We start from the raw sequence: 22,277 nt of genomic DNA, 5'->3' as shown, positions 1-22,277 counted from the left end.
TTTACTCAAGTACGGAAAGTGAGTACTTTTGCCATCTCTGCAAACCGGCCACAACCAAACTTGCTTGCAAACCGTCCACCACAACAATCCCGACCAATCAGATTTACTTTATTTAATCGTATAAAGTCGGGCACCACTCAGGAGAATTCGGAAATGCTTCCCTACGACTTTAAAGATAGCTTTATTCCTTCCACAATGGACAACCTTGTATTCTCCACCTGAGCCATGGATCTCTTCTGCTCCTCCAGAGTTCCCATGAGCCTCTTGGCTCAGGCTTCTCTTTAATGACTGAACTTTTTGATTCGTTTTGAGTTTTCAGTTATACATTGATTCATGTCTTTCTGTGTTTCCTAGTTTATTGGTTTCATTTCCATTTTGTGTTATTCTAGTTATTTTTGATTGCATTTGAGTTCTTAGGTATTTCTTGTTTGCCCTCTGTTGCTCTCTTGTGTCAGTCTCGTTTCCCCTGGCTCCCTTCTAGACTCCTCTGTCCACACCTGCTCCCAATCTGCTGATTAGCCTGGTCTTTGTTTGTCTCCTATTTATACACCTCATGTTCGATCACTGTTTGATTTCTTGTTTTTGTTGTTAGATGCTTCCTTGTCTTTGACTCCCCAAGTGGGTTTTCCCTGATGTTTTTAGGTTCTTTGTATTTTAAATTTTTGGATGTCTGCCTTGGCTTTTCATTGAACCTACAAGAACTCATTTCTGCTTCACTCATCTCTTCATTTGGGTCCTCAAGCAACATCAACCCCTTAGCTGACATTCTCCTTTAAAACGCTCTCTTTGTCCGAAGGACCTACCAATTTAGGTGGACGGTCAAGTTAGCTTTGCAGCTGGAATGCACTCTTTCAGCTTTCAGATAGCGAATTGAAAACCGTGCAGTGAGATGTTGGGACTTTGTATTAAAACTGTGACAAGGTTTTGAGATCTTTGCTGCTGAATAAATTGTTGGAATATTTTTCCTATAAAAAAAAAATAAAACTTGGATAATTTTTTTTTCTGTTAGCCCAAATTTGTTTTGAAGTTTCTTAACTATTGTATCTTGTACCAAAATGTTGAAACGGTCAAAACATGTTCCAGAGGTGTGTGGATTTTGGCAAGGTTTATAAAAACTTACCTACTCTCTACAGCAACCATTTTTGACTTGTGTGCCCCCCTTTTCTATCCATTAATTGTACCCTTCTCAGTCAGCAGTATTGATGATTGTCCAAAGTGGAACGTACAATAACTGATTATAAAATAAAAACAATATTACCGGTACTTAATCTTTTAATTTGAGCATTTCACTCTTATCACTGTATTCTTTCCATCTCAAATAAAAAAGAAAACAACATAAATATGTTGCCTGGAAATTAGTAAGGAATTGAAAAAAATACAAAATAAAATCATATTATAAACCTGTATTTATAAAACTGGAGCTCCTCTGAGTAACTCCCTTATAATCACTTTTAAACTTATCAAAGATGAGCTCAGTGTGAAAACTGCTGATCCCAGGCTGTTCTCTACATCCAGTCTGTTCCTCTGCTTGGTTTAGATGAGTCAAAGCTGAAGGTGAACTCAAACAGATAAGAAAATTGTTTGATAAAAGCTTGTTTAATTTTTCAATTGGCTCCTCACAATGCAAAACAAATCTCAGCACTACTTTATATTACAACCTAAGAAATTAAATATTTTCATGTACCCCTTGCAATGCACTCGCAGACCACTAAGACACGAGTACCCCCCTCCCGGTTGGGAAACAATGTTCTACAGAAAGACTAAAATATGTGAGGCATTGCATTCGAGTCAATGAGTCGATGCAATCAACTGGTTTTCCTTAGATTGAAACCTTTGGATCAATTTGACTGTATGATCTGGTGAACTGTAAAGTGCCGTGAGATGACGTGTTGTGAATTGGCGCTATAGATATAAACTAAATTGAATTGTGTTTCTGCCTCCTTAAATCTCTATCATACTGATTTAAGCCAGCCTTTCATATCCAAAGAACCATTTACATGATTCCAGCTAACTCAAACTCATTTAGAGATGGGAAATATGAAATCTTTTTAATAAAACTCAACCTATTATTAAATATCAACCTATTATTAAATATCTGCCATAGGAGATCTGTTGCCAATATAAACAATCAACCATGTATTTATATTTTAAGATTTTAAAATAAGGAAAAATAGAACACAATTCATAAAAACAAAGAATGGGTTTACTTCAATTGGGCATTATTTGATGTGGACAAGTGATAATAAAACACATCATTTACAAGCTAAATAAAAGAAAAATAGCTATTAAAAACAAATTTTTGGTGATTTAAATGTCATTCTCTAGTGAAAATCCAATTCCAATTTTCTTTATAAAAACACAAAAGCTTCTAAAACTGGTATTTGTTATTATAGAACATTAGTTTAGCCACTATAAAGAGCCATTGTAGAGGGGCCAAACAGCAGCATGTGGCTCTGGAGCCTCAGATTGCAGACCCCTGATTTGAACTAATAGTAATATGCCTCTAACTAGTTAACTTGTCAACAGCCCAAACTAGGGGTGGACATTTATCGTGTTTTTTATCTATACATTTCTTGTTGTGACAAAACTTTTCTTTTATCACCTAATATACCCCAATAAAAGAAAATCAAAAAACAATCCACTGGACTTTTTTTTCCAAGTTTGAAGAAGTCCTCAGACTTGGAAACAAAGTCCAGTTTTTGTCTTTTTTTGGAATGACTATTACCTGGATGACTGAGAATCTTCACCAGCATATCACCTAAATAATAAATTAGAATTGGCAATAATAAAAATATATATATCTTTTAAGATTTTTCTTCTTTTCCTTTAATATTTTCCATTGTGATATTTGAAAATTGGAAGAATATTATTGCTTCTTAATATAATTCAATTCAATTCAGTTTATTTATATAGCGCCAATTCACAACACGTCATCTCAAGGCACTTTACAGTTCAACCAGATCATACAGTCAAATTGATTCAAAGTTTTCTATCTAAGGAAAACCAGTTGATTGCACTGACTAATTTACTCTAATACAACCCCTCACACTAAGCATGCTTGTAGTGACAGTAGGGAGGAAAAACTCCCTTTTAACAGGAAGAAACCTCCAGCAGAACCAGGCTCAGTGTGAGCGACCATCTGCTGAGGCCGACTGGGGTTCAAGGAGACAGAAGCAGAGAGCTGCTGTCCTGAAGAAGCCTATATTAAATTTGAGGATCATTTGTGATTATGGGCCTACGGTTGCTGTGGCATGCAGTCACAGCTATAAAGGTACCTAACACATTCAAGGAATTAATTAAGATTGGTTTTATCATCAATTTTATTGATATCACGACAGTACCACAAAATAAGGTGATAAGATTTTAAGTCCGTATGGCCCAGCCCAGCCATCACACTTTCTGATAGCCTGCAGCTGCTAAATGTGTAAACCTGTTCCCCTGAGAGCCATTCAGTAGCCATAAGAAAAAGCAAACAGACAAATCATGTGGCAAACAAACTAAAGTTGTTTTTTCCTCTCTCCCATGCTTGCCACCAAACACCTTGTCAGTATTTGCTAGTCCAACGTATTTCCTCCTAAGGGTGCTGTGATGTGCTGAAACAATAAACAGGGTGATGACTGGGACTTCCAATGCAAAAAAAACAAAAGCCTGAGGATACAGGAAGTGTCAACCTTTGCTTCATCCTGTAGGGCAGCAAATTGCATGCTTTTTCTTTTTCTCCACAGGGTGACTGCTGAAGACATTTGGAACCCTTTTTGCACGGGGGAGAGGGAGGTATGCCGAAGGAGGGTGTAAAAGAGTGACCCACAGTTTGAGGCCTCAATCCGACACTCAGTATGTGCGCAATGATGCACAAGGATTATATTCTTCTATCTCCAGGAAACAGCAGCTGATTTTCATTAGGATTGTGAAACTTAACACAAAATCAACATCTAAAACATCCAGGGTATAAATCATGAAATTTTTTTCTTCAACTCTATTCGGCTCATATAAACATATCATTAAACTTTAAGACATTATTTAACTCAAGCCTACAGATCAGGGGATTGGAGGCTAATGATATTAAATGATGATGACTTTAATTGCACAGCTGTTTTTTTTTTTTTCTTCAAAGATAACATTATAAAAATGGATAAACTATTATGAGAAACTCAAATTAATTTCACAAACAATAACAATGTCATATAATCAGGAAAGACTGCACAATTTAACACTTAGAAGATCACAAGCACTGAAACAAATGCTTCTCGTAGCTCTTTTTCTGCACGGTTCATTTAGTGACAAACACAAAATGGCTTTAACCACCTCAACCATGGGAAAACAGATCACATGGTGCGAGCAATAGTAGCAAATCTACAATATTCTGCATTTGAAATGTTTAAAAACAGATAAGAACTCACCCACACATTCAGCTTCTGTCGGAGAGGCACTTTTTAAGGAAACTGGTGAATGGGGGGGGAAGCAATCTCACTGAGACTTGGGGAATTCCCGTAACCCAGTAAAATGGCCTGACACTGCAGGCTCAGCCTTAACACAACCTGGTGTGTGTCCAAATGAGCGGCCTCCCTTTTCACCGAATAATACAAACACATGCAAAGAAAAGTTTGAAAGTTTAATTTCTATTTGTTGGAACAGTAAGTTGCACCCTCCTCCTTCAACTCTCCTCTTTTGGTGCAATCATGAATGCATGGTGGAGAAACCTGAAACAAGCAAAACATCCTCACATACAGATCCATTTTATTCTTCAGCCTTTTAAATATATGACTGACCAGATGATGCTTTCATGTACAAAAATATTGAGCATGCATGCAGTGAAGCACATGGTCTCCACTGCATGACCGTCATAATGATCCCATCAGTTTATCAAAGCTGCAGATTAAACATGTAAAAAGCTAATGCACCACCCATAACTTTCCCTGAGGACATAAACGCTTTGATAACATTAAACCGCTTTAAGCACAAGCATTGCCACAGAACAGGGCAGATAAAAAAGCTAAAACCAAAAACTTCCCCTGCAATTAAAAGGGAAATTCAACAACAATGCATATATTGATATATTGATAGCGCTATTGAAGTTATCTCATAATCTCTTGCAATTATCATCAAATGGAACAATTTCAGCTTGGGTGTGCCATTAAAACCAAAGTGACTGACTTGCTGCAGACTATTTGTTGCCTTGGATTTTGGCAGTACTGCAGGGGATTTCCTCACCACATACATCTTTTTTTTCTCCTTTCCTCTTTTAACTCAAAGTGGCCTGACAACAGCTGCACTCAAACATATGCAACCAAGTGAGACACTCACAAAAGCAAACGGCTGTCATCTCTGTACAAACAAAACACTAAATTATCTTTAAAGGCCACAAAAAATACTTCCTTTTTTTTAAAAATACATTTGTTTCTGTGCATGTTTTAATCCACAAAACTTTTGTTTATTTTGTATCTATGGTATCAGATGGTAAAATCTACTAGCATGTTTGGCATAAGAGGCCTCGATTCCTTATTGATCCTTAGTTTCCTTGTTTAATAATTAAACACTTTGTTACCCTGCAGAAATAATATATATATACTATGCTAAATGCAAACAAACAACGGGGGGTTTATAAACATATGGAGGACCAACTCTGACATAATTAAAAATAGAGGAAACACAAATGACCCAAACTCAAAATAATATTAATTAAAATAAATACGTGTATAATATATTTACCACATAACTTAACTTAATAATTCAAATTAGAATTATTTTCTTTTAAAATTGTGTTTTTATATTTTCTTTCTCCATCTGTTAACAAAAAACAAATAGCCTAAATGATAAAATATGTGGTAAATTAAGCAAATATAAATGTTTTCTTTTTTGTTTTACTTATCAGGGTTTTTCTTTCTTTTATTTAAATACATACTTCTATTTTATCTTCATTTATGTCAGATTTGGTCGTCTTTATCTATAATAATACAAAGTCAAAAGCAAAGTTTTTGTGGTATTTGTTTTATTGGGGTATATTTCAAATCACAGTTTTAATTGGACGGACAGCTCTCTGAAGGCACACCTTGAGCTCATACTACTCTTTTTAAAATCTTTTATGTGAAGCTTTTTTTCCACTCTGATACGATAAATTTAGTGTTGTATAAAAAAAAAACAGCACCCTCCCAGGTGGGGTAAGTAAGGTGGTGAAGCAATAAAAAAAAAGACAAAGACTGTGAGGTCGTCGTCCAACAGGACGCCCTGCTTTGGCTGAGGAGTGGCAGCAGTTAGGAACAGATACTGACGATAAGCACGTCTGTTTTGGCTGCGTGAACGGGCTCGTCCAGTGGTCACCGAGGCCTGTGAGACGAAGCTTCAGAGACGTGACGAGGTTTAATCCTCTCCTCCGCAGAGGATCAGCAGGGTTTTGCGGAAGTCTCCTGAGGTATCGCCCTGAAAAATAGATGAGAAACACAGACACAGCAGGAGTTTGAATTACAGGAAATAACCCCAAATATCTGGCGACATTTGGCCATCATGGAGCTGGAACAGAAAAATGGGGTTTACCTTGAGCTGACTCAACAACAGAACTGCAGAACAAAGGCTTTAAAATAGTTATTAGAATAAAACAAAGCAACCAAACGTGGAATTACCCTTTCCAATCAGCTTTCCAATCAGCTTTCCAATCAGCTAAATCAGATACCGATTGTACTTATTTTTATGTAATCTGTAGCTTGAAATCTTTTCTTTTTCTTTTTGGAAGTTTGCTCAGTGCTAGGCATATGTGTGCAACAACAGGGAAACAGGATGCCTTTGACTGACTTCCCAGTCAGCTTGACTCTGTCCCGCGGTCAACCTATCAGCAAACAGTTGGTAAGTATGAATGTACCTATTTGATGTAGCGCTTTTTAATGTGTGATTTCTCTCCTCAAGTTCCTGCCACATTTTGTTTTTTTTTAACCAAGGCACAACATGATCAAAGAAATCCTTGATCATGTTTCCTATGTGAGAGGAAATTAAGCTGATGTGAAATCTTTGAAGTGTGTGCATTCATTACTATATTTAATAATCATCTGATATGCTGCAGATTAAAGTTTTATCCTCCATAAGTGTCCCAAATTGGTCCAAAAATGAGGAGGTTAATTAATCAGAAGGTATGTTGGAAAGGCTTTAAGCATTCAGCATACTCAGATGAATGATGAAAATCTTTATTAGCACACACTACAAAAAATGAAATTTAAATACCGGTAAGTCATTTCTTCTTAAAAATAAGTGCATTTTTTCTTGAATTAAGAATTTAAGTGAGACACTTTGCCAATGGAACAAGACTATTTACACTTAAAATAAGAAAAAACAATCGCATCGTCTTATTTCAAGTGCATTTTATCTAGAACCCTTATTTTAAAAGTAAAAATACTAATTCCATTGGCAAATCATCTTATTTACCTGCTCAAATTAAGGGTAAATACCCTTAATTTAAGACATTTTTACTCATTTTGAGATCATTTTTGCAGGCAGACAGAGGACCTGCAAAGGCAGAGTAAAATAAAGTGACATTTTTCACCGTTAACTGCCTTGACATGTAGGTATCACCTCAGTAAAGTCTACAGCAGAGCTTCTGTTTGTGTGGTTTATATGGCATAATTTAACCTTGACGATTACGCCATGGGAATTTATGACATTCAACATAATAAAACAAAGGAGCACCGTGTAGATGAAGAGAGCTGAGTATAAACTGTTGTCTACTGAAAGCTGTAGTTATTTGTGTGTCTCTGAGATGAGATACAGATATGTAGCTGTGTGACTGTGGTTTTAATAGCAACTACAACAGAAATAAACTTAAAAGAAATTGCTCTGAATATAGAAATCTTAGATAAGTGTCAAAAAATAGTGAAAACATGTTCTTTTTTTTTGCCTCCTGTGTTTTTTTCTAGAATATTTTTAACAGGTGTTTTCTCCATGTTCTCCTGCCGCCAATTGTTGAATACTATTTTGTAATCTGGAAAAAACAGAAGCAGGCAGCAAGCAATGAAAATGAAAAAAGAAACTGGTGTTAAGTTGCAATCCTAGTCTCTGAAATGCTCTTTCTGTACATGCATGGTCATTTCTTCTCCATGGCACTCCTTTTTTGTAACCAAAGAATATTAGTGTTGCTATAGGAACAATGCCCTTTAAATGTATTCAGAAGAGTTTTCCTTATTTCAGTAATTACCTTGTTGATACCACATATATAGATAAATAATATTGTGTTTTAAACATAATCAAGCATTGGACACCATTAGAAGACAAGTTGAAGTTTGATGCAACAATGCAATAACTCTGTCGCAACTGCATTTCTGCAGAAGCTAATGAAAAAAAAAATTCCCGTACTTAGTTGTTCCTCTCACGTTTTAGTAAAGCCCTTCCATGCATGTTCAATCTTGCTTTAAACACCTTGTGTGGTTTGACGTGATTTTAGATAAATCCACAATTGTGCCCACTTCACATTACACCCACTTGAGGTGAAGTTTCTCTTCTGATGTCATCAGGTAAACTATTTTATTTTTCACATATTGCAGCGTATCATCTGCAAATAAAAGCACCAAAAATGTCCAAGGCAATGAAAGTGGATATAGGCCACTCTTAGAATTAATAACAATTGGAATTAAAATAATTGTTGCATCAATTTAGAAATGTATTAATTGATATTAATATATGTTGCATTGTTTAATAATAATAATTTTGTAAAAGTTATTCCAGGGCATTCTGCTTGCTAGTGTATTGGTGTCAGAGTTATTTCATCTGTAAGTTATTATAGAACTGCCTTTAGGAACTTCCTATCTCTGCAACCGCCAACCAATCACAAGGCAAATACAAAGAGGAAGTTGGGTTAGGGAAATTCCTAAACAGCTGTGCGGTAGCCACATGCCTGCAGTCCACCGCAGGAAGCTATAGATTACCGTACCCCACCACCTCACCACACTAGCAGCATTTCAAAGCTCTGCAAACGTATGCTAGCAGAAAGCAGCTGAAAGGCATTGAGGGAAAAAAAAAGACCAAAAAAAAAAAATATACCATGCAGAAACACAAGTAGGGTGAGCACAAAATGAACACAGAGTGTTAGTAAGCAAAGACATAGACTTACAATCATAGTCTCTACCTGGATGAATTCATGGAGGGAGACATCGTGTGTATCCTTGAATTCTTTGCGGATGTTGAAGAGGTCGACCTCGCTACGGGACACCATGATGCGGATCAGGGCTCTGTTGTCCGTACCAAGACCCTGACGAACAAATTTGTGCATACTTCATTTATTCAGACTTATACTACATTTAAATTGAAAATGACAACTTCAAAATCTGAGAGCAATGGAGACTTTAGCGATTCCTTTTTAGTTTAACATTGCTTTTACAATATTTTACGCAACTTATTAATACCATATAAATAAAAGCCCAAAGTTATAAATAAAAGAGTATTTATTAATAAAACAAGTTAAATAATTCTTACAATGGCTTTTACTTGCAAATGAATAAATTTCACATTAAAGCATAAGGAAAAAACAACTAACCCAAAATTAGCAATGTCTATGTTATTCTTTAAAAAACTCAAGCTCTTCTGATAAATCTCGAAAAAAAAAAATAGGTTTTTAACATTCCTGAGAATCATTAAATTCTTTTCACCAAACCAGCCTCTTATCCACACGAAGCCGGCGTTTCGGGGGTCTGTAAACAATCTTTTTTTATTAAGCCTTCAGAGTGGGAAGATTTTGAAACGCCGTTTTCGTGTTTCCATCTTTAAGCTCTAACCGCATTTTTTTTCTTACACGCATGCATCATAGTGTCGCCTCTAAACACGCATGCGCGACACAGTATCACAACAACAATGGCGCCGTACTGTGTTGAATGGTTGCTGCTCATGCTACTCACCCTGCTGTCGGGCTTACAACAGAATCTTCTTCTTCTGGAATATTTCCAGGAAGAACAGAGCAATATCGACGACATAGTTCAGCACCTGAATTTGACTGAAACACGAAAATGGACCCGCAGGGCAACCATGTATAAATATTAGTGCGCATGCCCAACATTTCGTCGCCTATTTTTGCTTCGGCACCACAGCGCCACTTACAGGCCTGGCATACATTTTGCAGCGTTTTCATGCATTCGTGTGGACGATCACATTTATTTTACGTCTCCGTCTTTACGACAAACGTTCTGGAAAATATTAGCGTTTCGTGTTCGTTTTGACTTTGTGTGGACGGGGCCTTAAAGTGCTTTAAATCTGCCTTGATGGGGTTAACCAGCTCCTAGCTCATGTAGACATGTATTTAAACAGAAACATCCTCCCATGAGGATAGCTATGCCTCCCTGTACATCATGGCTTAAATTTAGTGCTTGGGTTTTTCTAGACAGGTGGAGAGAAAGAACGGTTTCTCTTTGGAGCAGTCACTGTACTCTTTGGCAAACTGAGGACTAATCAGCATATAATCAACAGTGGGCGGTTGAGGGTTCTTTCTCCCACTAGCTTAGCATCACATGGGTGTTTCATAATTGTTGCAGTAATGATTGCATCCCACCAAGCTTCACTGACACGGTTCCCGCAGGCACCATGTAGACCCCAAGGAAAACATGAGCACCCACGAGCCTGTTCTAGAAATAGCATAACCGCTCAATGAGCTGCACCAGATGTTATCTTATTCCATCGGTTTCTTTTCTTGATCCCATTGCATTTATATAAAATTAAAAATAACTTTAAGGAAGAGCATTAAAAGTATGTATTCAAACACGAAACTTAGTTGAAGTGTTGAGGTTCAAAGGTCAGTGCGGGTAGCCTTTGTATGACTCAATAGCTCTTAGTTTCGAAACTATAGGTCACACCTCCACTAGACCTTTGATAACCCTGGAGCTGAGCAATGGCTGAGACTTCAAATGAAGTTTTTCTTTTTTGTTTTTTTTCCATTCATTGAATTTCTGGTTTTGGTTCTCATTTAAAAATATAGAGAATTCCTCCTGTCATTTGTTGCACTGTTTCATACGTCTTCCCCATTTTATTCAAACCTTTTAAGTAGCTCTCTTCTCTGTAACTTTTGGCCACTAGGGGCATAAGACCTGCAAATTTTACCTCTAGCACCCCTAAGGCTGGTTTATGCTCAGAAAACAGGTCGTCTGCATGTCTGTCGCAGTGAACGCAAATGTGCCCCCGCCCCTGCCGCCGACACTCTGCTGCACCTCTTTACAATTGTAGGTGACTGCCTCTGATTGGTCAATTCTACATCTGCTCTACACTATATCCAGTTTGGTATATTAATGGATTGTTTTGTTTGAATGATCGCCATTTTGGAAAACGACACGAGAAGTTGGAGCAGGTAGAAGAACAAGGTGCTTGAGAACACCTGGATCCCCGCTCTTTTTGGCCCTCATGTCCCTCCGTTGTTGCACAAACTTGCCTCACTTCCTCACTGCCTCGGCCGTATCTACAGTAGACCCACAACTAGTTCCTGATTGTCACTCTTGCGTTGTGGCATGGAATAACATAGCGCAGACCACCACTTCAATATTGGGCAAAATCAAAAATATCTGCAACAAGCTCACTGCAACACTGCTGTGGAAGTATAACCAGGCCTTAAGCCTGATTTATGCTCAGAAACCAGGTCATCTGCGTGTGTTTCACAGTTAACGCAGATATGCGTTAACTGTGACACACATATCTGCCTTCCCAAAATTGTAGGCGACCGCAGACAGTGCCGTAGACAGTGTCATAGGGAGGAGAGAAAGGAGGCCTCTGATTGGTCAATTCTACATTTGCCCTACACTATGTGTATTTCGTGTTTTGGTGGCAGAAACTGGCTGTAGTGCCGTCCACAATGCCTGGCACAACTCGGACACTATCCCAGACAAAGTGTAGGATACAGGTTTGTAGCTCTGTGAGACGTTCTGTTGGTTTGCACTCAAAACCAAAACATGCAGCGCCCAAAGCCAGTCTGTCGGGAAGACTCATTGGTGGTCGTCCGGCGTTGAGGGGTTATAGACGGGAAACAAGCTTGTCAAACCGACACACGGACACCCACAATCCTAGCTAGTTCGTGGTTGTCCCTCTTGCGTTGTGGCGTGGAATAACATAGTGGAGACCATGCTTCATAACTGGGCATAAATCAAAAATATCTGCATCATACCTGCAACAAGCTAACTGTGACACACTGTTGCAGGAGTATACGCAGCCCTTTAGTGGCCACAAGGGCCGCTTAACTGTTGCAAAAGTCACCAGTCAGCCGGCCATCCTTCCATGTTGTTTGACTGGAAACCACGCCGGGCGTCTAGATTCAGCTCGGAGGGCCTGAGAAACGTTGCTATTCTCTGGAGAGCACCGCCAGGACAGGCTGGACTGCGCTGCATGGCGGGGAGGACCAGCTGCAGAGCTCCAGCTCCTGCTGGGTCGGACGGGGTGTTCTTCCAGGTCACATGACCTGGCCAACGACGGTACGTCTTCTCCCAACTTACAAATACTGTATTTCAAGAGAAGAAGCTTGCTCATAGCATTGATAGTGTTAAGAACTGTATATTGGTGTGAGGAATCATTTAAACTAACTGCTATGCTTCAACTCTTTAGGGCACAAAGTCTGCAGTGTGCCTTTAAATGAAAACCAACTGTTTATTCAAAGAATGAAGGAGTCCAAACCATTATCATTATAACTTGCATCTTAATGTGCATTAATACCAAATCATATCCCAGGCAGAAGAAAAAATATTCTATGAAAAACCCCTGATTAATACCTTCATGGCTTTATACAAGCGGTCTGAAAAGTAAGATGGCTGGTTCTTCACACTGCAAACTGAAAATGAAACAGAGAATGACAAAAGACTTAAAAACACATGAAGTCAGCAAAGTCCGATCCGAAAGGTCAAATATAGTGAAACTCTAAATCTAATGCTTCAGTTACCTATTGCATAAAAGGCATTCTTCACATCGCCAGACATTTCCTTCTTGATGATCTGCTCAATGTCCTTGTTGGTGCATTTGACAAACTCCTGGAACACTGTCACGAGTTAAGAAAATGCAAACCTTCAAGCTGGGTCAAAGAGATTTTGATTCATTATTAGGTCATTTCCATTGATTCAGATTTGACCTTTACCTCTCCTGAGATGGGGGAAGCTCCTGGTGCACAAAATGCTCATGAACTTCATCTCCATGTCATCAGATTCTGCATTACTTGCATCTGCAAGTTCCTATTATTTAGGAATGCAGAGGATGAAAATTATTATTTTTTTAATATATATATTTATATTAATATCTATGTAAAGCTTGAGTCATAAAATGCACCACCTGAGCATCAGCGCAGGCTCTTTCCACATCTGCAGGCCCTTCTTCTCTTGCACCCTGACCATGACAAATAAGGTCAAGTAAGTTCTGAGCTACCCACCTCAAAGCTGCATAATGTCAGTGGATAACCACAAACACCATTGTCTCCCATACAATAAAGTATGTCAAGACACTGGGAGGGAAATACATGGAGGCTCTTTATGTCTGTGAGAGTCAGACAAAGCTGAGAGACCTAACCAGACTTTCAACCAGTGAGTGGGCGTGGAAATTATACATAGACTGAGTTCTCATCATAAAGATGATGATGATGATGGTTACCTGCACCAGAGAAACGAGGATTCGACAGAAGTGGCCTGATGTGTCTGAATAAATGGCATCCTCCAAAGACTTCTTGTAGGCTGTGAAGTAGAGTCACCCGTATGTTCTGTAAACGTTTCTCAGATCCAGAGACAGAAGATGGATTTAAACTCCAGACTCACCGTCCATGTAGGCGGCGTTCATGGCTTGTATTTCCTCGTTGCTCCTGGTGACCAGGATCTCAATCAGAGCATGCTCATCAGTGCCTGCTCCCTGTTAATGGAGTAAAAGGTTTAAAAAATTAAAGATTTGTGGAAATAACTTCCAAAATAATACCTCACTACAGCTTGTGATGTTGTGTTTAATACTGATATCTGTGTTTTAGCTAATTTTAACAGTAGTCCTCCTAATCATAAACAAACCAAATCAAAACCGTATCTTTATTCATCCTGTATGGATTTATGTCTATGTTTGATAGTTATTCTTTATGAATTCTGACTAGTCGTAAAAAAACAACAAACCTCATGTATAATTTGTCATGATCTGGCCTGTTTGCTCTCCCTTATTTAGTAATTCCTTTCACCTGGCGTTTTCCCTCCCTGCCTCAATTATAATTTATGCCTCTCACCTGTTTCCTCTGGTTTATATTCAGTTCAGCCTGAGCATTCAGTGCCAGATAATTACTTGTCTTTTTGTTAGTCTGTCCGTTCAGTTTTGGCCTGGGTTCATGTCCTGGATCCTAGCAGCCAGTGGAAAGAGGGTTTTTGCGTTTGTCTCGTCTCCTGATCGTCCACTGTTCCTCCCCCGCGGAGTCCTCTGGGTTTTTGGCTCTATATGTGGGGAGGTTCAGTTTTTATCCAAGTAAGCCTGGGTCCAAGGTGGAGACCAGTTTAAAAGTCCTGCATCAAGTTCTGGTTCCACGTCCTGTCTCGTCTACCCTCTTCCACTGAGCCTGCCCGTCTGCACCTGATCCTGTCTGCTCCTGTGCGTGACACCTGGTCACGCTTTCGGACCCTGTCAGACTCTGAACCCTCCTGGGAGCCTGTGGATGCCTGGAAATCTGGATCCTGCCACCTGTTTCTGTTCCTGCCTGATCTGGATCCTGTTCCTGTCGGTTCTGGATCCCTGACCAGGATCGGCTTCCAGCATGTCCTCTGGGACTGCAGCACTTGGGGACATTCTTAGACTGGACTGTTAAACCAGAGTGTCTGTGATTGGGCGGTGCCCCGCTCCCCATCCTGCAGTGCCCGCGAGCCACAGCTCCACTTTAGTTTTTGTTTTATTTAATAAACTTTTTTTGAACTTTCCTACTGACTGTCTCTCGTTGAATACTGGGTCCATCTCTCCTCGGCTCATGACATAATTTTATTCAATTATTTTTAATCATTTTACACTGATTCCGATTGTCCTGTGCTAATGGCTCTCTTCGATAACTTTTTTATTGCCATTGCTATAAATTGCTGTCATTAAATGTTATCTGATAGAAATACTTCCATGGTGTAGAAAAAAAAACACAATAAGGGGAAGTAGAACAATCAGCAGCAACCTTCACGTTTTTACACTGATTCCCCTTTTCTCTGTAAATCAGAATGCTTATTACTTTCTTTTACATATATCTTAATGGACAAAATTATGTTTTCCAACATGTTTAACCTTTTAATGTATTTGTTGTGTTTGAGGGTTCTCATTTATGCTCAACATGATAATGAAAAAGCAGAAAATGGTTTCTTCATAGAAACTGTTTCCCCTGCTAACAAAGCTGCAGTTATCAGTTAGAGAGGGGGCAGTTATAGACAGGTGTTTTTGAGCATGCTTATGCTCAAAAACATAGGACAAAAAAAGATGATAAATACATTATAATATGCAGCAGAACACAAACTGCAACTAATAGGCCCACTGAAACTCAATTTTTAGCTTCAGTCATATTAAGATAGAGTCACTGTTTTCATCTGCTAGATCTGAGGTTTCCGGAGCCAATGGCTCTTTGATTCACTTAATAAATCCCCCCCCCCAAAAAAAAAAAAAAAAACATTGGCCCCACCCATGCCTCCCTGGTAAATCTGGTTTAGAACGGCCAATTAGCCCAACGGCGGGTTAAGGTGTCACTGTTTTGCTTTTTCACAGGACAAAATGGGGGGGAATCTGAGAAGCCACTAGACCAGAATTTAAGTTGTCAAGTTTTACTGTGGAATGTCTTCAAAATGATCAAGGACAAGAACGCGACCACAACCGTTAACTTCTTGTTGAAACTGAAACGTGAGAGAAATGTGGCACAGATCTTTTGATTTCTGGGTTAACTAGCTGGCTAATAACCAATTGGGTGTTTTACACCAATACGTGGTTCACATTGTATACATTTTAATATGTAAAAGATATTCACTTGTTCAAGTTGACAATAGTAAACTAACTGCATTTTAGCATCATTGTTGTAAATAAATAAAGCAACTCTTAGTGTAAAAGCTGGTTGAGGAACATGGACTGTAACCCTTTAAATAAGCCAATTTCCAAACTCTGTTTTCTTTTGTAATCAGCAGTCACTTAATTTAACTTAGGAAGCAGTACCGGTATAAATTTATATTCAAATTCTATTCAAATGCTTCCTGCTTTTACTGCTGCTGAGCACTGCCGGCCAGCTAGCTAAAAATGTTCACCGCCATTGTTCATTTGCTTAGTGAATAAAATAAATCTGGCACATTAGTGGTGCAGTAGGTAGCCTTGCAGCAAGAAGGTTATGGGTTCAATTCCCTCTTTCTGCATGGAGTTTGCATGTTCTCCCTGTGCATGCATGGATTCATTCTGGGTACTCCAACTTCCTCCCACAGTTCAAAAACATGACTGTTAGGTTAATTGGCTTCTCTAAATTCTCCTTAGGTGTGAGTGATTGGTTTTTTGTCCTGTTTGTCTCTGTGTTTCCATGCATTGGACTGGTGAGCTGTTCAGGGTGGACGCCGCTTCTCACCCATTGATAGCTGGAGATAGGCACCAGCACCCCTCGTAACCCCAGCGGGGATAAGAGTGACAGAAAATGGATGGATGTAGTTAGAATAAGAAGCTACAGGCTGAAAACTTGTTCTTAACCTTACTGCAGATTGGACACTCAGATTGTCCAACTATTGACCAATTTAACTCTGATATCATCAGCTTGTTAGATTTCTAGTTTAAGGCCCTAAATAGCAGCCTGTCAAAAAGATATGTTTTTTGCATTATTTGCATTTTTACTTAAACGTCATATAAAATGTGAGGTTTTTTTTTTTTGCTTTAAGTATGAAAAAAAATTCAAATTTATAATCCAGAGGTGGCATAAATGCTCCCTTACTCATACCATGATGGAATAACTTTTAATGATCTATTTCATATAAATTATTTAATGCTTCTTTTTTTCTTTCATTAATCTGTGTTTTTTTTACTCAATGTTATTGTGCTAAAACTCACATCGGACCATTCTAGTTGCCAAACAGTATTTTGCACTAGTATCATGCCTGGTTAAAGCCACGGAGGATTCTGCTCTGTACTGCTGAGGAAATGAAAGCGTCACCAGATTAGTCATAAATAAACCCGTTTGGTTATAAATACATATTGAGTAATGGCATAAGTATCGCAAACCAAATTTAAATCTTCATTCAGACATGAATCCAATCCTGTTAAAGTAAAGGTCTAAACTTTTTAAATCCTGTTGTAGATTGAACTATGTTGTGTTTCCCTCATTAATCATCGACATCCAGGGGAAATCTGTGAAGGAAAATCTTTGAATAGATTAAATAAATTTTTTCTAGAGACTTGGTGTTCCCAAAATCTGAATATTAGATGCAGTTTACAAACAATAACCTTTTGGACATTTTTTTCCTCATCTCCCTTAAAACTCCTCCTCATTGTGGAAGGTTGTAAGGTTGCCTTGGATCCTGGTCAAGCTTTATTTGTCTTAGATCAACCTTTATCAAACCCAGTCATTGTCAACACATGTGAAAAGCGTGAATAGCATGTTCACTCCTGCTTTCCACTATAAACAGGCAAACTCCCCTTATAAAAAATAGATTTAGGCATTTTAAAGTGCAAACTATATAGTATTTATGGAGGTATCTATATCATCTCTATGTTTCCTGTCTGTGCAGGAGATAATTTTAACTATGGAAAGTTCACCTGAGGTCAACAAAGTCATTTATATATCATTAAAGGCTAGGAGTTCATCCATACGTCACCTCCATTGCCTTTCTCATCATTTTGGCGTCAAACTCTGCTGGGGTCAGCATGAGTCCAATGATCAGCCTCTCTAAGTTCTTTGACAGCTCCGACTTCAGGTCCTTTATCAGATCCTAGGAAGCGAGAGAATACAGGGAGGTCTCAAACATTAACCGCAGGAAGTCCTTTATTAACTTTCATTATGTCTTAATCCCAATGTTGCTTTATGTTGTAGTGAAACAGCCTTAAACGTCATTATTTTTGGCCTTTTTTTTTTTTAAAACTGTTGGTCTCGCTCACCCTTCCCAGCAGGGATTTGAAGGCCTGTCTGATTTCCTGCCTCTGGGCGTTGCTTCTTCGTGCAATGATGTCAATGATCGCATCCTCATCTGTTCCTGTTTTAAGTAAGAGGAAATAGAATCTGTTAACAAAATACTCCATGAAACATGCTGTATGAGAAACTTTATGATCAGGAATCAGAAATTTACAAAAACCCATCATAGACGCCACTGAGGACTTATTTTAAGTCATTCTTTTTTCAGACGAGAATACTACAACAAAAAAACCTTTTGTATTTTTAAATAATGCATAGATTCAGATTTAAATTTTTTGACTAATATCATATAAATGTTCCTACATTCCCATCAGGCAGAAGCATGACAACCAGAAACTTTGCAGCTCTCACTGAAGCTGAATATTTGACTTCTCAGAAGTGGCAGGGTGCATTCATAGTGATACGTGTCATGAGAGGAACACATCCTTTAGGTATGATTGGTCAATTTTGTTCAGTGATTTGAGGCCAATTGTTTTGGAAAACCAATGATTCAAGGTAAAGTTAATCAATTTGGAGCCAACACCCCCAGCAGCAAAAACAGCCCCCTTGACAATACTGCCACCACCATGCTTAATCGCTGCTACATATGAATGGCCTAAAAGTCTTACTTATCACTTTGACTAAATGATTTGATAATTGTATTCGACTTTGAACAGCTGGATAAGGGATATTTAACAGTTATATGTCATATTTAATAAATTAGAACATTATTAAAAAGTTTATTTCAGAAACATTTGATAAGGAATCTAATTATTTGGATTAATGACACACAGACTGATGTCTTCAAGCATTTATTTCTGTTAGTGATGATTTTACATTTGGAGCTAATGGAAAAAAAGATCAAACTTAAAATTAGAATTTTTAATCAGTCAGATAAAAAAAAAATAAATAACTGTTTTAATACTTGAATGTGGGTTTAGTGAAAACTATATTGAGCATAGTTTTTAATATTTTGCAGCGTTTTATTGTCCTTACATTGTCACAAGTACAGAGCAACGAAATTCACTCTCCGCATTTAACCAACCCGCTTGGGGAGCATTGGGCTGCCTTTGTGCGGCACACAGGGAGCAGTCTGTGTATTCTCTGGATTCCAAGTGCTATGCCCTAACCACTAGGCCACCACTCCAATATTATATTATATATAATATAATATATAAGTGTCTTTTTATTATTGCATTTAATATCTTTATCATTCTTATCATTAATTTTATTTCTATTATGTATATATTTATTCATTCATGCCTTATTATTAATTTCATATTATTGTTTATTATATTATTAATAATATTTTATTTTCTATCATTTTAAAGGGTACTTCAAATCTAACAAGCAAGCCTCATCTGAATGCATGCTGCTTTATATTTTTATGCACTGTCTACTTTTTTGACCTTATGTGATTTACCCCTGCTCCAAAATAAAAAAAATATAATAATAATAATAAAAAATAAAAAAAATTCAATCATCTTAAGTGGACTTGGACTGCAACTCTGAGTCTTGAGTAGGCAGCCCACTGCTCCTTAAGGGGATGGGTTAAATGCAGAGGTAATTTTGAGATTAATAAAGTTTAATTATTATCAATACCAACTTGTGAACCCAAATATTCCTTTTCTAAGATGTGCTTAAGTTGTGTTGCATCTAGGGCAGAAAAAATTAATCTGATTAATCGATTATTCAAATAATCAACTAATTCAGTAATCCATTAATCCTTAACTGCAGTATAGAGACTCTAAAACATACCTTTAGCTGACAGAGTGACCCACTTAGAGCGATAAATATACCAAGATTGTAAAAAAATATATAAAAATTCTGCAATTCAGATAAAGAAAATGTTTTCTTCTGTCAATATGCTTAATCCAGAACTCCACAAGTGGAAATTTTGAGTTTCACCTGGTTTAATTTCCTGAAAAGTTAATCTTTGGCAATTTGAATATCAATCCATTAATTGAAAAAATAATCAACAGATTAATTGATTTGTAAAATATTAGTTAGTTGCATCTCTAGTTGTATCATTATTTGATCCTTGGAGAATTATTCAAGTAAATTAATAAAAAGCCTGGATGAAAGCATGCAAGTTTCGTAATAGAAATAAATTTGTATTAGTGCTTCCTACCAAAACCCTTCATAGCTTTCCGCAGATCTTGTGCATCAGCTGCAGGGTCGAAATCAGGCGCAGGACGGACTGTGGGCCTCAGCTGAGGAAATCGAATTTACTACATTAGAAAAATGGCTATCAATAGAGAGAGTGGCTATCAAAGAGAGACAGCTACTGGTACAAACTCAAACGGCCATAATTAGAAACATAATATGTGCAAGCTTAGAGCTAAAAGAAAAAAGGTCAGCACAACATGCAAAAGGGAAAATTTGACCTGTTCAGAGATTATTTAGCTGATTATAACTGAAACAGCAGTCTTAGCCATATGATAATAATCTCCTGACATTTGAGGGGGCAGGCGCCCTCCTGAAGTCAAAATTCACAGCAACACAAGCAAAGAGAATGTCGGTAGGCTGAGGAACACGAGGAATGAAAGCGTTACTCAGACAGTCTTTTGTATGTAACAATGCTGAGACCTTCCTGACATTCATCCTCCAATGCTACGCTGATCTGCAGATGGAGGGTTTCACAAACAAAACCTATTTGTGCATCGGTACACAGCATTCCCATCATATCCAAGGTGAAACAAAGCCCTCGCTGTGCACACATAGCTGCAGCACAAGCTCATGGCTCAGTTAGAAGCACATTATTTTTGAACCGGCAGGTGTTTGAGGTTCCGGGGTAATGCTGGGGCAAACATGCAGTGACACATCTAAAGGGCGGATGGGATCCAAACCTGCACTTTGGTCATGGCACTTAATTCCCACATCTTGTAGGCTATCTGAGCGGCTTCGGGGAAGAACTCTCCAGCTAAGCTGTAACAGTCAGTCGGACACAACATTGCACACTCAGCAAAGCCAAAATTTCAAGCTTGGCTCTACTTTTAGGAGGAATTATAAGTTGTAAAATAAAGTCACCCCCAACGCAGCTTCAATAACAGGAGTTTAATTTTTGCGTGCAACCTTAATTTTCACACATATTGCTCCCATTTTCTACAGCTCATTGAGCTTCATGTACTCTAACAATATAAGGTAAGAGTTGGTACTCTAGCACCATCTACTGGTTATTGCTGCGTTTGCAGCCAGGTTTTAACTTACTCATCATCGCCTCCACACAGGTTGAGGAGAGTCCTCTTGTAATCACCTGAAGTATCGTCCTGATTAAGATGCAGTAAAGACAAATTAGCATCAGAGACGAGCTACGTTATGAAATGTGTCAACGTTGGTTCCTTCCTGACCTTTATCATGTTGTAAAGCGACTTCTCGTATCTGAGACGGAAACACTCTCGAATGTCCAGCATGTCGATTTCAGAGCGAGATATCATGATGCGGATGAGGGTGTTATCAGCTGTACCAAGGCCCTAAAAACAAAAGACAAGACAAGGAAATATAGAAAATTAAATGTTGAGCATTCTCTTAAACAAGGCCCCATATATGGAAAACGTAGCCACAACTGATGAGGCAAACATGCTCATACCTTCATTGACTTGTAGAGGCGCCTGGCGAAGAACATGGGAACGCTCCTAATGCACTGGACTGGTAGAAAATACACGGAACAGGAGCAGGTTATATAAACAACTCCGCTGTTTCTTCACTGGAAGATGAAATATGTCTGAAATGTGTTTTTTCTTTCTTACCAACAGCCAGCATGAGCCTTTCAAAGTCTCCAGACAGCTCATTCTTAATGCTCTCCTCTATAGATATCTCTGCAATCTTCTCATATTCATCGAAAACTGAATAAAGAAACGAGTAATTCAGACTTTATTACTTTGAGATTTTTTGCTTCTTTGTTTAATATTGATATTTCAAAGATGATTTTACCATCATCATAAAGAAAATGTCTACAAACATTTTTACTTGACATGCTGTTGTTTTGGTTAAATGTTTTATGGGTCTTTGCTAATCCCGACCTGATACCAAATCACATCCAGTAAAATATGTATAGATGAGCATTACCCATTAGCTAGCTTATGATATTTTTCTGCCCCCAAAATTTGACTGCTTAGGCATTTTGTAATTGGTAAAGTTTATCTAGAAAGGTCAGAACTGAGTTTTTCAGAACAGTTCCTCATATTTTGATGGAGTTCAAACTCTTTAGCGATGTTAGCTAGCCTCGTGAGAC

At 38.1% G+C, this 22,277-nt stretch overlaps 1 protein-coding gene across 2 annotated transcripts in view; it reads right to left on the bottom strand.

Moving 5' to 3' along the window:
* Positions 1-5,982: 5,982 nt before the first annotated feature.
* anxa6 (annexin A6) overlaps positions 5,983-22,277 on the bottom strand; it is a 20,495-nt gene continuing 4,200 nt past the window's right edge. The window contains exons 8-23 of one of the 2 annotated variants that reach the window (XM_015377552.1): positions 21,793-21,888; positions 21,633-21,691; positions 21,394-21,516; positions 21,254-21,312; positions 20,893-20,971; positions 20,175-20,256; positions 18,031-18,125; positions 17,751-17,864; positions 13,737-13,827; positions 13,576-13,655; positions 13,261-13,314; positions 13,070-13,163; positions 12,878-12,973; positions 12,711-12,769; positions 9,089-9,226; positions 5,983-6,417 (exon numbers count right to left, since the gene is read on the bottom strand). In XM_015377552.1, the coding sequence (XP_015233038.1) occupies positions 6,358-6,417; positions 9,089-9,226; positions 12,711-12,769; positions 12,878-12,973; positions 13,070-13,163; positions 13,261-13,314; positions 13,576-13,655; positions 13,737-13,827; positions 17,751-17,864; positions 18,031-18,125; positions 20,175-20,256; positions 20,893-20,971; positions 21,254-21,312; positions 21,394-21,516; positions 21,633-21,691; positions 21,793-21,888 (1,379 nt within the window). In that variant the 3' untranslated portion in view covers positions 5,983-6,357. The remainder of the gene's footprint in view (positions 6,418-9,088; positions 9,227-12,710; positions 12,770-12,877; positions 12,974-13,069; positions 13,164-13,260; positions 13,315-13,575; positions 13,656-13,736; positions 13,828-17,750; positions 17,865-18,030; positions 18,126-20,174; positions 20,257-20,892; positions 20,972-21,253; positions 21,313-21,393; positions 21,517-21,632; positions 21,692-21,792; positions 21,889-22,277) is intronic. The other variant, XM_015377562.1, reaches the window with a different exon arrangement.

Source organism: Cyprinodon variegatus, unplaced genomic scaffold (genome assembly GCF_000732505.1).
Source record: "Cyprinodon variegatus isolate N-32 unplaced genomic scaffold, C_variegatus-1.0 Scaffold8, whole genome shotgun sequence".
In the NCBI taxonomy this organism is placed as follows: Eukaryota; Metazoa; Chordata; class Actinopteri; order Cyprinodontiformes; family Cyprinodontidae; genus Cyprinodon; species Cyprinodon variegatus.
This window is presented reverse-complemented; position numbering and strand designations above follow the sequence as displayed.